This window comes from Stylophora pistillata, chromosome 4, assembly GCF_964205215.1.
Source record: "Stylophora pistillata chromosome 4, jaStyPist1.2, whole genome shotgun sequence".
In the NCBI taxonomy this organism is placed as follows: Eukaryota; Metazoa; Cnidaria; class Anthozoa; order Scleractinia; family Pocilloporidae; genus Stylophora; species Stylophora pistillata.
The window spans coordinates 8,457,153-8,474,175 of record NC_142522.1 but is presented as its reverse complement, the minus strand read 5'-3'; the positions used below and the strand labels follow the sequence as shown (position 1 = coordinate 8,474,175).

At 38.6% G+C, this 17,023-nt stretch overlaps 1 protein-coding gene and 1 long non-coding RNA gene across 2 annotated transcripts; one reads left to right on the top strand and one right to left on the bottom strand.

Moving 5' to 3' along the window:
* The first annotated feature begins 1,020 nt into the window (after positions 1 to 1,020).
* On the top strand, positions 1,021 to 7,301 carry LOC148732271 (uncharacterized). Its single transcript, XR_016000130.1, has 3 exons — positions 1,021 to 1,083; positions 2,214 to 2,271; positions 6,410 to 7,301. It is a non-coding gene; the product is annotated as an uncharacterized LOC148732271 (long non-coding RNA).
* Positions 7,302 to 8,524: 1,223 nt separating this feature from the next.
* Positions 8,525 to 14,328, bottom strand: LOC148732270 (uncharacterized). The gene is made up of 2 exons (XM_088757339.1): positions 14,216 to 14,328; positions 8,525 to 13,542 (listed from the first exon to the last, which is right to left on the bottom strand). Exon 2 carries the CDS (start codon positions 12,840 to 12,842, stop codon positions 9,414 to 9,416), a length of 3,429 nt encoding a protein of 1,142 aa, XP_088613465.1. The 5' UTR covers positions 12,843 to 13,542; positions 14,216 to 14,328; the 3' UTR covers positions 8,525 to 9,413.
* Between the last annotated feature and the right edge of the window lie 2,695 nt (positions 14,329 to 17,023).

Below are 17,023 nucleotides of genomic sequence, written 5' to 3'. Positions count from 1 at the left end.
TCCCGAGCAAGCTTGGTTTATAACAGATTTATTATATGACTGAAGTTCAAAGGGACACAAGTGCGGTATCATTTGAGACCACTCAGGACAGTGCCCGGTCCAATACTGAGAGAATATTGACCGGCATTTTGATTGGTTGATTTTAGGTATTGGCCCTCTGACTGCCCGAGTTGTGTAATAAACAGAGATGATTGACCAATTCATTAGGCAGAGTCACATATTGTACCGGTTATTGCCCTTTTTAAGGAAGAAATACAAATATCAACTTGTACATTGAGGTGGAATTAAAATGTGGTTTATGTGGAGCAATCTGCAGTATGCTAAGGGAGAAGAAAAAGCTGTTCACCTTTCTGGAAAATCTCACCTTTTCAAGCCATATCTGTGTAGTGATTTAAGAAAGTTGGAACACTGAGTCAGCATGTTATGGTTTCAATTTTTGTGTAGGAAAGGAATTGTTCCGTTCACAGAGGTTCAAAACAGTAGTTTTATCTTCAGGAGAAGTACAAATAAAAAATCTAGTTATGCCAAAACAATGAAACCTAAAATATGTTTCAAAAACAACGAATATTGCCGTATTTTGTTTTTAACTTCTTCATTGATACCAGAAGGATATGTATATTATGTTCATAAGTGGTCAATGAATCGGCAGCCAAAAGTAACGACAGCACCCTCCCTGTGGGATTTCCTACAATCCTCTAGCTCTTCAGGGCCGCGAAGTCGCACGCTCGAGCAAATTATTGCATCTAGCGAGGTGCTGCCGAGCTGCGCCAGTGGTGCACCAATACCAACGCAGCCAAGATAAGGAGGGGCTGTAGAGGTATTTATTCGCCACAAAAGCAATTCTCTCTAACTTGTGGTAGAGTAACCCAAATAAAGATAAGATCAATTTAAACAAAAGTAGTCGAAATGGTTGGCCAGAATATAACAACAAAGATTTTTATACGTGATTTTGAAAAAGCAAACCCTTCGTGTAATTGCAGAATTTCATATTAGTTTTAAAATTGTAATATCTTTTACGCATGCGTGACAGTCTTGGAAAACCGAAAACTTGCACAAGTAACCTCATGAAGCTGTCACTTCAAGGTAAGAAAACGACCACCATCGTGGAATCCCCATAAATGTACATAGGAAGAGTATCCGCCATCTTATATATTCTATTCAATCTTCACAAATGCCACGCATTCGCGCAAATAGACAACAAACTCCGCGCAAGTCCCTCACGTGGACCTCCTCCAGACATGAAGAGCTGCAACAATAACGTACAAAATCCCTACCAAAGCCACGGGGACGGAAGAGGGGGTCAATGTTAGCTTTGAATGATGCTCTAAAGTAAAATGCGCAAAATTAAACCTTTGTTACTGCTTTATTTTGCATCACTACAAACTTTTCGACCGCCTCGTTACAACTTTAAGTACTCCATGGTCTAAAACACCATGCCAGAAAACACTACTCAGACCATAAGGCTACATTATCAACTTAGTTGTAAAATTGGCTACCGTAAAGAGTTTTTAAGAGTAATGGATTTAATTGCCTGGATGTGAGGGTGAAACGTGAGAGCAAATAGAATGCAGTCGGAATTTTGAATCTTGGTTTTCTACCACATAAAAAAACCACTTAAATCAAGTGAAATCGGTAAAATAACGACACCAGAAACAAACACCACACGTATGGAACAAGGTAAGCCATATTTATTTAATATTTTCAATTTTTACTATCTCTGTGGATATCTTGTAGAAAATCCCATACAAATCTTTATAAATATGTAAATTGTGTTCCTTGTGTGGTTCTCAAAAAGAGCTTGGGCCGCCTGTGATTTAGATTGTATAAGAATGAACAGTTTTTATAAAGGAGTGTAGGCTATGAATATTTTTATAGCAGTGATATAGATTTGAAACAAGTCTATTTCAACAACAACTAGACTTCTGAGGCATCTGATGTAAATCTGTTAACTTAGTCACCTACTATTCTGAAGATAGCTAAAAGTCATATTGATAATTTTATAAAGTTGATAAAGCCTAATATCAACCCACAAGATAAAAAAAAATACAATAGCCAACAAATATTAAAGAAATGCCCTAAACAAAGTTTCTATTAATTATTGACTAGGAATATCACACTTATCATTTAACAATATTAAACAAGGGAATCTTAATGAACCTGTTTGAGTTCCAAATTCACTGTATCTTGATATTTATTTTTATTTTATGGCAAAGCACTCTCAGAGCTGAAGCTACAGTTGCAAAATTGAAAGAAGAAGTAAATATATTAAAGGTATGGTGAAAGATTCTTAACTCTGTTTCTATCCACTAGCTAGTGACATACATGAAATGCAGCTTTCAGGTAACGCATTATGGACAACGGTAAATTTGTACTAAAAAGATAACAAACTGTTAGCAAGATATTTAAAAAACTGTTGATTTTTGTGTAATTTGTTTTAAACAAACACACAATGATATTTCCAAGGTTTTTAGAGGAACTTTTTTACTGGCAATTCCCTACATCCTAGACCATAATGTCAAACAAGCACCCCCCTAAAATAAACCCCTCCCCTCTCCTCTTTTTCACATATTTTTAGCAATTTAAGCTTCAACTGCAGCTGAATCAGTACAGGAGATGAATAAGCTCCCCTTTCAATTGTGCATCACCTCTTAGCCTAGATTTTAAATAAATGCTGAGCACATATTTGAGGAAATGCAGTTTCAAAACTAAATTATCACAAGAGCACTAGTAATTTTTTTCAAAGACTGCAGATTTCACATTTCTTTTGCATGGGCCCACGAAATTTTTTTCAGTCATTGAAACAATCACTTATGCTTGCATATTTGTTCCAAATTGTGCTTAAAATTAAGGGATAAGCGGTATCAATTATTGAATTGGAATCTTGAAAGCTTTTCTTTGTCATTTTTAACATTTGCAACCTTCTGTTAGCCAATTTCCATGGTAATTACCCAAAACTGTATGTCACCTTGGATATAAAATTATAAAATGTAAGAGTACCCTTAAAAGAGCCAATGTCTACATGGTCAAAATCTGTAAGGGTTAGACTATGTTTGATTTATCTTTACATATAGTTTACAATAGTTTTTCTGCTATCCCTTGTCAGACAGAGTCTGTTCCCATAGCAACATAGAACCAATTGTTAGATGCCAATCATTAAACAATGACAGCTTTCAAAGGTAAATCGAAAGCTGCTGCTGATCAAATGAACATAGCAGCAAAAAATGTTGAGCAAGCAGTAAGGCATGTGCTTATACTGTATAATCAAGCATGTCTACTTGTGACAAAATATTACTTGTTTTCAATCATGATGTAAGGTGTGTGCTTAATCTTGAGCTTGTCTACTTGTGACAAGATATTACTTGTTTTCAATCTTGATGTAAGGTGTGTGCTTAATCAAACTTGTCTAATTGTGACAAAATATTACTTGTTTTCAATCTTGATGTCAGCTAGGGCCCTTTGTTTTTTAACAGGTCTTGGTAATGAATCCTTTTGTCATAAATTTATTCCACCGCAACTTTCTTAGTATCAATTAGTTATTTTAATGAGTCAATTATCACAATTATCATCTAGTGGTATTCAGCTTTGTAATGTTGGTTGCAGGAGTTGAAATACTTCGTTTTAAACATGTTCTGTTTCATCAAGCTTTATATTTTAAATAGTAAAGATGTCCTCATGTTTAAAGAGGGATTATTGTTGTTTAAAAACTCATACTGACATGAAATTTTACCAAATTGTTCCTTTACATGTTTGGTCAAAACAACTGCAATATTTAACTCTGTTAACATATTTAAAACCATACATACAGTGCAGTAAATGGTTTGAACCCGGGGGTAACATGTGAAGGTGTAGTCTGATCGTCCGGGTGAGTGTAGTCCTGAGAAGGACTGTTGTCGGTGGCAGTGACTGACGTTTCGACAACCTGTGCGGAAGTCATCATCAGAGTCAAGTGAGTGATTGTTGTCAGTAGAATGTTCTTATTCCAGTTCGTGTGAAATGATCGGTTGGTTTTGCCGTGATGTTATTGGCTGTAAGACTCAAGTGACGTAAGTCGTTCGTGATTGGTCTGTTTCGGTCTGTCGGTAAAGCTAGGTTGTTCTTTTTCGGTCGTTTGTGATGTTTATATCGTGAATGAGTCGTTTGTATGGGGCGGGTAGTTGTTGACATCTGTTTAGGGGAGTCTGTTCTAAGTTAGTAAACCAGCTTTCCAGAGTCAGTCGTTGAAAATAGTCAGTGCTGTAGGTTAGGCATTGCGCAGAGTCCCAGTCAATGTTGTGGTTGGTAAGTCGATGGTGTTCAGCAATGTGATTGCTGACATCACCTTTCCTCGTCGCCCGTCTGTGTTCAGTCAGTCTTGTTGTGAGGTTTCTGCCAGTCTCACCGATGTAGGAGGCTTGGCAGTCGGAACAATTTATCTTATAAATCGTTCCCTGTCTGTTCCTCGGTTCGTCTTTGTCTTTAACGTTGGTTAGTAACTGACGTAGTGTGGTGATGGGTTTGTGGGCGACGCGGATATTGAAGGGTAGTAAGATGCGCGAGATGTTTTCAGACATACCTTTTATGTACGGTATGGTTGCTGTAGTCGTAGGGGTTGCGGTGTCGTTTGTTTCGGTAGTGGTAGTGGGTCGGTGAGTGTTTCGTCGGATGAAGTCGTTGTTGTAGTTGTTCTTCGTAAAAACACGGTGAAGGTATTTGTTCTCGTCGGATAAGCTGTCTGTCGAGTCACATACTAGTTGTGCGCGTCGTGTTAGAGTTCTGATAGTTGTGGCTTTGTGTGATGTAGGGTTGTAGGATGACTCGTCTAGTAATCTGTCGGTGTGTGTCGGTTTCCTGTAAACTGTCGTTCGTAATGAGTTGTCGTTGTGGCTTACCAGGCAGTCCAGAAAAGGAAGTTTGCCATTTTCTTCGACTTCTCTGGTAAACTGTATGTCAGTGTTTTGTTCGTTAAGGTGGTTGTGGAATGCGTCAATTTCGTCGTGTCGAACGGCGGTGAATGTGTCGTCAACGTAACGTAACCAAAGCGGTATCGTTTGTCGGCAAGTCGAAAGGGCGCGTTCCTCGATGTTCTGCATCACAATTTCTGCTATAACAACAGAACGATACCGCTTTGGTTACGTTACGTTGACGACACATTCACCGCCGTTCGACACGACGAAATTGACGCATTCCACAACCACCTTAACGAACAAAACACTGACATACAGTTTACCAGAGAAGTCGAAGAAAATGGCAAACTTCCTTTTCTGGACTGCCTGGTAAGCCACAACGACAACTCATTACGAACGACAGTTTACAGGAAACCGACACACACCGACAGATTACTAGACGAGTCATCCTACAACCCTACATCACACAAAGCCACAACTATCAGAACTCTAACACGACGCGCACAACTAGTATGTGACTCGACAGACAGCTTATCCGACGAGAACAAATACCTTCACCGTGTTTTTACGAAGAACAACTACAACAACGACTTCATCCGACGAAACACTCACCGACCCACTACCACTACCGAAACAAACGACACCGCAACCCCTACGACTACAGCAACCATACCGTACATAAAAGGTATGTCTGAAAACATCTCGCGCATCTTACTACCCTTCAATATCCGCGTCGCCCACAAACCCATCACCACACTACGTCAGTTACTAACCAACGTTAAAGACAAAGACGAACCGAGGAACAGACAGGGAACGATTTATAAGATAAATTGTTCCGACTGCCAAGCCTCCTACATCGGTGAGACTGGCAGAAACCTCACAACAAGACTGACTGAACACAGACGGGCGACGAGGAAAGGTGATGTCAGCAATCACATTGCTGAACACCATCGACTTACCAACCACAACATTGACTGGGACTCTGCGCAATGCCTAACCTACAGCACTGACTATTTTCAACGACTGACTCTGGAAAGCTGGTTTACTAACTTAGAACAGACTCCCCTAAACAGATGTCAACAACTACCCGCCCCATACAAACGACTCATTCACGATATAAACATCACAAACGACCGAAAAAGAACAACCTAGCTTTACCGACAGACCGAAACAGACCAATCACGAACGACTTACGTCACTTGAGTCTTACAGCCAATAACATCACGGCAAAACCAACCGATCATTTCACACGAACTGGAATAAGAACATTCTACTGACAACAATCACTCACTTGACTCTGATGATGACTTCCGCACAGGTTGTCGAAACGTCAGTCACTGCCACCGACAACAGTCCTTCTCAGGACTACACTCACCCGGACGATCAGACTACACCTTCACATACATACAGTCCTAACATTTCTGTTCAGAGAAAGAACAGTCTATCTCTCTACACTTGTAGCACCGACCAGTGTGTAATTTATATTTCAGTGAATCATTTATGACTGCTCAATTGTTTGCTTTTAGGCAACTGTTAACTAGAGTGGATACACTGAAGTTCATATCACAACAGCTTGATTCTTTAGATAGAATAACAGATGTTCATGTGCATTCAGAGAAGAGTTAACCCTTAGCAGCCTAACATTGATATGCATATTTTCCATACTCTTTTCTATGCATTTCCTTGAGAATGACATTGAGAACTTGTTTTAAAATCAAAGTTTCCTAGGTTGGCAGTTGTTTCCTTTGTTGTGATGATTTTAATGAATGATTCAGCATTGATCACTTTAAGGGTTTAAAGGGTTAATACAGAGTTGTATGCACTGGATGGTGATGGCTTGATACCTTACTGTTGCCACCTAACACAGCGTATTACCGGTAGTCCTGCTCAGGAAAGAGGTTTCTCTTTTTATGAGTGGACTATTTTCAGCAAATGATCAATCTAAGTCAAAAAACAGATTTGATTCAAAATCCATGAGCTTGCAGCTAAGAAGAAATCAACTGCTTACCTCCTATGTTAACACCCTGCTTGTTTCCCCCCAAGAAAATTGTTTTTGTTTAGTTGAAAATATTTTGGATACTTACAGCAGTAGCATTTAGAGGAAATCTTTATGAAAAAAAAAAAAACTTTTTTCTCTCAATGATCCTACAGTTTTGTTAAAAAAAGAATGGTTTGCAACACTCAGTGGATTTAAGAAAATATCAGATTTGAAAAACATTAAATTTATTTTAGAATGATTGATAGAGTAGATAATTAAGAAAATCAATATTCTGGTAAATAAAATTTTAATGAGGTAAATGGAGAATTCTTGTTGTTTATGTAGTAATTAGATGATGCAGGCGATCTTGTGAAAGAGGTTGGTAAAGAAATGTCTTCATACCTCTTGATGCAAATAAAAGTAGAATGGCTTGTAACTTATTTATTTCATTTTTACCGCTATTGATGCATTGATAGCCAATAAAATATAGGCAATCTGTTCTGAAGAAACATCTTATTGATGCTAAGAAAACAAATTAAAAAAATCTCCATGCCTCTTCTCTTTGAAAATTCTGTCTTTAAATTTGTTGACTGTTTTTTAAAAAGATAGGTACCCCTATAAATGGATGAAAAAAGTTTGTATTTTATCCTTTTTGGCCAATAAACATATAAAGCAGTCCTAGAAGAGTTAAAACCATACAGGGAGGTATGATACCGAAATGAGATCAAAATTTACTCATTAGTGAAATCCAACATAGATTTGACCACTCTAACCTCACCACAGCTTTTAGACTCATGTTGGCCTCTTTTGTAAACAATGGATTTTTAAGTGTTTCACTTTTTGTATACTGACTTACATGATGACGCTTTTCTTGAACAAGAGGCCCCTAAAATTAGTCGTAAAACAAATGTACCATCGCTGATCTACTTCCTTCTTGTCACTTTTCTGATTTTCAGAATGGTGTACTGTAAGGAGAAATTACCAATCAATCACTTGCTGGAGTGAAACGGGAAAATGAAGCTAAATTAATCTGATATCTAGTTTCAAAGAACACACCTGGTTCTACCTTCTAACACACCTTTGGATCAGATTGAAATATTATTTGAATAAAGGTGTTTGAACACAGAAATTTTAATCACTTGCTTTTTCATTCAAATTGTATAGAGAGTTACGTATTCTTTCAAAAGTTTGGAAATTTATATTTAAATTTTAAAGTCCTGCAAAAATCATGAAAACTGGGAATAAAGGTGTTGAAAAAATGGTAAGAAGTCTCAAAGATTATGTTTTTCCAAAGCTGCAACAAGTGGAAATCTTTGTAAGGCCTCCCTGCCTCCACTTTCCATTTTTTTTTTCTGTCAAGGGGACTCATCTCTTTTCTCTGATTTAATCTGCGTGTGCCGAGGTCCATTGGTCTCATAAACCTTTCTTTAACAAATGTTAATAAGTTTCCTTAAGTGGCCAGGAACCTACTCAAGGGATTTTTGATTTAATTAAGATAGAGTAACGGTTTTTTTGAGGGGGGGGGGGGGGTTCATAACCTCACCTTCAGACAGTTTCTCTGGTAAATTGATATATTTTGACTGATTTTCAAAAGGCTATACCCCTCTCCTATAGCTTCCAAGTTGTCTTTAAACATTGGGGCTAAATATGTCACAACACAAAGTTTAAATCGGTGTACAATATTTATTCTACAATGATAAATGTGGGTCTGGTTCTATTTACAAGTACTGGTTGGTTAAAATTTAGCCCTGATGAAGTCTGATGCTTCATCTTCTGATTTTTCTGTAAAACTAATCGTCATTTCATCATATCAGACAAGTAACACGCCATAAATATTTACAAAGATGACATTAATATTTACAACAAAAGTAGAAACCTCTAAAAAATTGTTTCGATTTATGTAATATCAATCTTACACCACTAACCTCCAAAAAAAGCCTTTAGTCTTTGAAGGCGGGACGCTTTGATTTACAATTTGGATATAATAATTTTCCACTTTTTGCAAAACGAGTCAAACTACTTCAACCGGTTCGTTTCAGTCGGAAAAAAAAAAATAGCAGTAAAAAGGAAATCTTGATATTCTACCATGTAATCTGTTCTGTGTCTACTCATTTCATCCGCTTAAAATCTCTAAAAGAACTTCAAAAGCTTAAACAGAAAACTATTCCTCGTAACAAACACAAGGCAACAAATCATACACGAGCATGCAGTGGATTTAGGATCGAAACTAACCAATCACAAAACAAGAAAGTTTCCTGAGAGGTCTGAGGTTTGGCTGTTCTCTCTTTGTGTTTTTATTTCAATGTTATTGGTTCATTTATAAAAAAAAAAAAGATTGACATCCTTTGCTTTCAATAAACGTTTTCATTGGTTCATTTTTCTTCATTTCGATCCGGTTCAAATACTTTCGCTGCTGTGAGTGCTTCACAGTTTACATGGTTTTCTATCAATTATGTTGAGTTGTTTGTCACTGAGCTGGTTACCTCACAGTCATTTGAATAGTAAGTGGCTGAGATAATTTTTTTACTGTTTGCAATTGGAATTGCTGAGGCTTAAATATGTAGCTTCCACCTAGACTGATTATTACTCACTAAATTTAATGCATGTTGTTTACCTGCTTGTGAGATGTTAATGATTGAGAGGTTTAACGAGCGTAGCTGACAGTTGTTGTTTGTGATAGCGGCAGCCAAGTGCTGTGCTCCTGTGTCTGTGATGTTATTGTATGAGAGGTTTAACGTGTGTAGCTGACAGTTGTTGTTTGTGATAGCGTCAGCCAAGTGCAGTGCTCCTGTGTCTTTGATGTTGTTGTCTGAGAGGTCTAACGTGCGTAGCTGACAGTTGCTGTTTGTAATGGCGTCAGCCAAGTGCTGTGCTCCTGTGTCTGTGGTTTTATTGTGCCCGAGGTCTAACGTGCGTAGCTGACAGTTGTTGTTTGTGATAGCGGCAGCCAAGTGCTGTGCTCCTGTGTCTTTGATGTTATTGTATGAGAGGTTTAACGTGTGTAGCTGACAGTTGTTGTTTGTAATGGCGTCAGCCAAGTGCAGTGCTCCTGTGTCTGTGATGTTATTGTGCTCGAGGTCTAACGTGCGTAGCTGACAGTTGTTGTTTGTGATAGCGGCAGCCAAGTGCTGTGCTCCTGTGTCTTTGATGTTATTGTATGAGAGGTTTAACCTGTGTAGCTGACAGTTGTTGCTTGTAATGGCGTCAGCCAAGTGCTGTGCTCCTGTGGCTGTGATGTTATTGAGTGAGAGGTTTAACCTGTGTAGCTGACAGTTGTTGCTTGTAATGGCGTCAGCCAAGTGCTGTGCTCCTGTGTCTGTGATGTTATTGCCTCTGAGGTTTAACGTGCGTAGCTGACAGTTGTTGCTTGTGATGGCGTCAGCTAAATACTTTGCTCCTTCATCTTCCAATTCATTTCCTGTGAGGTCTAACCAGCTCAGTTGAGAATTACTACATTTTAACAATTTACAAATCTGTAAACCTGCTAAAGGCCCCGTGTTGTTGCCACTCAAATCGAAATGTGAAATTCCTCGCACATTCTCCATTACGTTTACTAACGAAGAACAATCAACAGCTGTGAGGTGACAATGACTAAAATCTACACAATTAAAGTTACTTTGTTCTAGTTTTCTCTGCACTGCTGTGTTCATTTTACTTGTTTCGTTTATGCATTTTAACAATGTCACTGCTAATTCTCGTCCATTTTCAGTCGGCCAGCAGGTCACTTTCGTTTTCTCTTGATTCTCTAGCCAGTCTTCGTTGTAGCTTTCGCTCTCTTCAGTTTTCACGGGAAAAAGGTCGGTGAATATCTCAAACTGCTGGTTTTCTTTATCGTCCATTAGTCCTGCTAGGAACTGAAACACGAGTTGCCACTTGCCGTCCTGGATGTTTTCGAAAACAAAGGTCGGTAATTCTGTCTCATTCATCTTGTTTGTTAGGTGCCACGCAGCGAAAAACTCTTGCATTGTGAGATGAATGAAACAGAATTGTTTTTCGCGGTTAAGCGATCCGTGGTTAAGCCGTTGGTCTGGTAGGCGGTGAAATAAAGCGCTGTCTTCAATTCCGCGTACTTCGTTTTCACCAAGGATCAGCTTTCCTTCTTTAATTCCATCAAACGCCACTTTTCCTAGTTTCTCGAATTCCTCTGGCACTTCATCGGGCAAATCATCTGATTCAAAGAGTTCGCTAGTCAAATATTTCTTGGGGACTTCTCTCGTGCGTTTAAAGTAAAACACTTTCACTGCAATCTTGTAAATGGTTGTTAATCTGGAAGGGAGGGAAACACCAGCGGAACTGTTGGACTGCAATATTGGATACAGACTTGAGCATATGATGAAGCTGTTTACCGGGACATAACAGAGCGAAAGCAAATTCAAGTTGCTGCTGATGTGTCGCCATAGTGTTTTGCCTGTTTGTTTGTCCTTTCCGGCAAAGTTCTCGACATATTTTTTGATTTGTTCCCAAGAAAACCCCAAAACCTCCAAGGTTTTATCAAAGGACTGGGATAGGTATTTGATGCTCGACAAAGCCGTAGGTCTCGTAGTGGTTAACACTGAAGCACCCTTAAGAAGTATCCCCTTTACAAGTGCCTGATAAAGGATTTGGAGCGGCTTTTTCTCGTCAATGCCTCTGGGATAAGTGGATTCCATGTCTTGATCATGTCTGAATTCATCGAATCCATCAAAGAGTATGAGAACATCTTTAGGGTTCTCTAGAAGTTGACAACAGACTTCGTCATCCAGGTGATGTGTGGGAAAGTACTCGGATTTCATCAGAAGTTCCCGGAGGCTTAATTCGTCGGCCGAATCGAATCGTCTGAATTTGACGAAGAAAGCAGCATGAAAATGTTTTTCGGCACCAGATGCCCAGTCTCTGATAAGTTTGGTACAATAGAATGTCTTACCGATTCCGGGTCGACCAATGATCAAAACTTTCTTACTCTCTTTATTTAGGAGGTCTTTCAGTTTTTTTGGGCATGAAGTTTCGTCGCGCGACCAAGGGTAAACTTTGAGTTGCTCCTCTCGGTTTTTAGGAAATTTATACTCATCTCTGTCCTGAATCAATACAAGGTTTGTGTAAATCTGATCCATAGTTAAATGTTTAACCGCTGTTATTTTTTCGCCTGGATTATCTGAAAAAGGTGATTGGAGCTCTAAAAGTTCTTGGGTCTCTTCAGTAATTGTATCCCTCATGCGTTTGATGAATTTTTTGTAAGATTTTATCAGGTAGGAATTTAGATAGGTTTTTAGAAACTTTGAGTCTTGCATGAAACTTCTATTCAGCGATGCCCTTGACAAAATGTAGACGATTTCAATCAGAATACCAGCGAAAAAAATTATATTTACCCAAAGGACAGCATCCATCCAGGAGGTTTTCTTGGCCGCTCGTTGATTGTGACATTCGTGCAAGGTAGAGTTTCGGGCGGTGTCAGATGAATTTTTCAGCTGATTGGTTCCGGCGGTTAAATAACAGTTAAAATCAGACGAAAACTTTAAAGGATAAAGCAACTGAGTTTGTAGGATGATGAATATAATTCTTAAGACAAGTCTTGTGGATAATTGACAGAGGTAAGCGATAAAAAGTTTACGTCCAGTTGATGATGCGTTCTCTTGTTCGAGCGGCTGACTCTCTGGATCACCATCACGGGTGCGTCGAAGCAGTTGATCGACTCTGTGTCTTACTATTATAGAGTAACTAACACAAACAACGACGATTAGTGAGAAATTAATGACTGCAAAGCTATAGATAGGGATATCGAATCTGTTGTGCTCCATTATGTATTTCTCGTAACATTTTCCACGCACGAAATCGATGTTATCACTCTTCGCCCCACGGCAGCGGAAATCAAACCTGGGCTCGTTGATTTCCATGTCGACGAATACGGTGAGGAAGGTTCCACCGATAAGGATCCACAAAAGCACTGCCACAAAATGAAGATTGGTGAAAGCCCTTGGTGCTAAATGTTCCAAGAACTTATCCATTGAAACTGTTGGTATTCTTGTTCTCTTCGTTGGAGTGCTGATTAGTTCTCGAGCTTGAACGGACGGCTGCCACGACCTTGGTATATTTATCTCAGAGTGATAGAACTTTCATTCGATTGGCTTTTTGGAAACTTTTAACTGTCAAAAAGACAATGGCTTCTTTGTACACGCTATTCATGATTTGTGAGCTACTAGGGCGCGGACATTTTATCTGGGTGGTTATTGATTAGAAAGGAAATCGTAACCCTTGGCTGATTCAAGTCATTAAGATTTTGGTTAAGATTTTCCATGCAGTGATTAGTTTCGAGGGTGGTGTGAGTTTTCTTAGCTAATCTTAAAGCGGGTTAGTGAAGCAAAACTCATGTAAATCAAACCACATGACAACGTCGTGAAAATAATTCCCTGTTTCGATCAATGTCCTCATCATTGTAGGTATCAGTGATTGAACTGAACTACTTTAGCACGTCGTTTGTCGGCTGAAGATTTGTGATTATCATAATTCCCGTTGTTATTACGCTTATGGATTTAGACTGCGAGCAGTCCCTCCCATGTGCTTTCGGCCAAGTCCGTGTGGCGCGAGTGAAAAAAAATCATTGAAATAGAAAAGAATGATGTTAGCACGCCACGGAGAGCTGTTGGAGTGATTTGCTCGAAATGTACGTAGGAAATACGGACTGAGCCCAGGAGTTTGACTTCTTTGCTGCGTTCACAATGCAAAAAAACACATAGTCAAGGACCAAGCGTGAGGTCAAGATGGCTGGATATTGGCCGAGTTGTATTTCTGCGTTTTAATGGACCGAGACGAGTCATTTACGAGGCCCACTAAAAACGCAAAAAAGATAAGAATCTAATATCCAGCAACAGGCTTGGTCAATAACATTTATTATATAGCAAAAACATTTTCGATAAGATAAGAATCAAGATTGACTCGTTTATTTCGATAGCCGGAAGATTGTGGCGCGGTGAACCAGTGAGAATCATTAACGCTTTCTCTGTTCTTTGCTGTTTTGCGGCTCCAATCTTTTCTTTGCCCCTGATAAAGGCGGGCGATCCCGAGCCGCGGCAAGATGAGCCCATCTTGCCGTGGTTCGGGTAGCCAATCAGACAGGCTGTTGCGCTCAATATATAACAAAATTCGACAGATTTAACTCACTGGCCGATAACAACTTGCATAACTCGAAGAAAACTATTGTGTTCATGTTGCCAGGTCATCGGACACGAGTTCATTTGTAAACGAAGCACAACACGGATAAGTTCATTTGCAAACAAAGCGGTACACTGATAATTCTCTTGCTCGTACTTTTAAATTACTGTTAGCGATTTCTCTCGCTAAAAAATAATATCTCGGGTCTTTTTTGATCTAAAAAGCTAACCTGGAACGGGCAAATACGCGTCAGTTCAAGTTTGTGTACGCCGGCTATCTTTGGATAATTCTTTTCATCATGATGGTTTCGTTTGTTTGCATGCGCGCCACAAAAAAAGTTCTGTCACGCGCAACTAATTGATCAACTCGCAAAGACATTTTCAAAAGGCTTTGTTACCGTCTTTGTGTAATAAAATTCTTAAAAAATTTATAGTATAAAACCAACTAAATCATTGTTGTATTTCTGCGTTTTAATGGACCGAGACGAGTCATTTACGAGGCCCATAAAAACGCAAAAAAGATAAGAGTCTAATATTCAGCAACAGGTCGATAACATTTATTATATAGTAATACGAAGTAAGACCGAAAAAAGCCTCGAGACTTTTATGGACTTCTTTAGTTGCCTAAATCTTAACAAGCCTTACAATGACGCGGCAAGTGTTCCTTCAATACAACCAATTGAAAGTTCACAGGCATGTTTCATTTCTAGATTACTTTATCCGCAAGTTCAACAATAATTTCACCGTAATCTTAACAGCAAGTATAGATTTTATTTGTAAGGGTGTTCTTTCATTTTATACCTTGAGCAACTCTGACACAACGTGACCAGAAAAGATGTGTTGGACTGCTTAATCTAGCCTCAAGGAAATTACGTCAATCAGTAATTTACTCACAGCTCGGTCATCCGTTTAAATAATGACAGTGATGAACATTGGATAGGTTTCTCTCTGACAGGCCCCTCAGGGTTTGTAGCAGAACGCTCCTGAAATATTATTTCGTGATTCAACATATAGTCTTGGAGACTTACTTGTAAACTCAGATGACGTTGGGCTAACCATATTCGAGTTCAAGTTATACTGAAATATTGCTTGGAATAGAGGTTGTGTTTCCATTCCACCGGTTACTGACGCCTTTATTGACAATCCTACTATATTTTGTGAGTGATTTGATGACAATGAAGTATGTTAATTATTGTGCAGCTCGAAACTAGCGAGTCATCCAACTTCATGGTCAAATCAGTGACAAGTGGGTACTTGATGGGAACGCTTTTTACAAGCTCAGTTAAAAAAAAAATACAAGTGCATGTCACAGAATTTGAAATCAAGATCAACAAGTTTTTGCGAAATGTTGCTAGCAGGACCATTTGAAGCAAATAACTCGTAATCAAGCCAAGAGACACCACTGATGGGTGGTTTCTTACATTATGATTCCTATCAGCGACGGCACTAGTGGACCATTCTATTTAGGTGATGGGTCTAGAAAGTTGAAAATCAATATCTTTCTATTTCGACATTTAACACGCTGAGGACGCGTAAGAGAAGTGTAAGAGAATGGCAATCTAGATGACAATATTTCATTTTAGATTCTGTCACCTCCTGATAAATAAAGTTCTATAACTTCTTCGAGGTCTAAACGAAAAAGGGAACGATGTAGTAACACAATGTCATCCCGGTACACTTCAGTCCGTACAGTATTAGTTACGTCTCTGATGCCACCATGATCTTTCAGTAGCATTTCAGCCGCTGTCAGGCGTTGCCCTCAGAAATGTGAACACGATCTTTCAACATACATCAAGTCATCAAGAATCTGGAAGTTACAGAAGGAAGTGTTACAGACACTGAGGCCGTCAAATCTTTTGCGCTTATGTGTAAACGTACCAAGTGACCATCTATTTTTGAGGTACCAAGAATTATCCTCTGCTAAGTACCAAAGTAACCAATCAGGAGTAAGAAGGATAAAATTTCACAGTGAAAAAATAATCGTTCGTCCAATCATCAACGCGAACGAGGACATTTCACTTGTGATGTATCAGTGAACTAAATGGAGGAAACGTCATTCCATCACTGTTGCACACACAAAAGTAGAAAAAAGTGAAAAGAAACATTTGCTTCTTTTTGCTTATTTGAACACTTTACCTCAAACAAGTAAAAAAAATACTACTCAAAAAATCTCCGTTCGCACTAAAAAGATGTGCAAGTTCAAGCTGGCTTCGCTTTGAAGTTTAGTGGCTAGCCTCGAACGACACTTGGGCTCTTCTGCAAGGACGATGATGTCCGCGCACATTTTCCATGAGATTATTTCCACATACAGTAATAATTTTAGAATATCTGGCATCATTACAATATTTCACTATTTGACCACGTTAGGGCTACAGAACGTGCAAACTACGTGGCAGTATTACGTATTAAAACGCAGGGGGAAAATTACGATGAGCGGAACAACAAAAAGACCACAATGAAAAAAACCAACCTTTAATTTGTTAACGTCGTTAAGGCTTGACTTTTTGAAACGACTTATTAACTTGAACGGCTTTTTGTTGGTCTGTCGTCAAACCTCCGTTATTAAACCTCACGTATGTTGAATTTAAATAATATGTACTCTTTGAACCATCACATGTATTTGAAACAATATTTCAGTAAAGTGGTAACATTTATTCCCAAAAAAAATTCTCATCGATTAGTTAGCATGTATTCAAAACAAAACAAAAATAAATTGGCAACCGAGGTAAAATGCAAATCAAATCATTAGCTTTCATAGAGCAGAGAAGAGTGTTCACATGGGCAGCCATCTTTTCATGATTCTGAAAAAAACTATCTTAACTTTTATTCATACATGGCCTTCCGGTTTTGTCAATTTCAGTTTCTTCATCAGAAGTAATCAGATCTTTAGGAAAATTTAACTTGATGAAATTTCGTCTTCATAATATTTGTTAGATTTTTGAAATTTCCATTTTGGGAGGGGGGTAGCTTTTTCGGTGAAGAATGAGAGTATTTACAAGTTTCTTTCTGCAGTTTTAGTTGCAAATTTTCATTATTTC

Bases quoted from the DNA above. Each gene is read 5' to 3' on its own strand.
- LOC148732270 (XM_088757339.1), bottom strand. From the start codon at position 12,842: ATGGATAAGTTCTTGGAACATTTAGCACCAAGGGCTTTCACCAATCTT.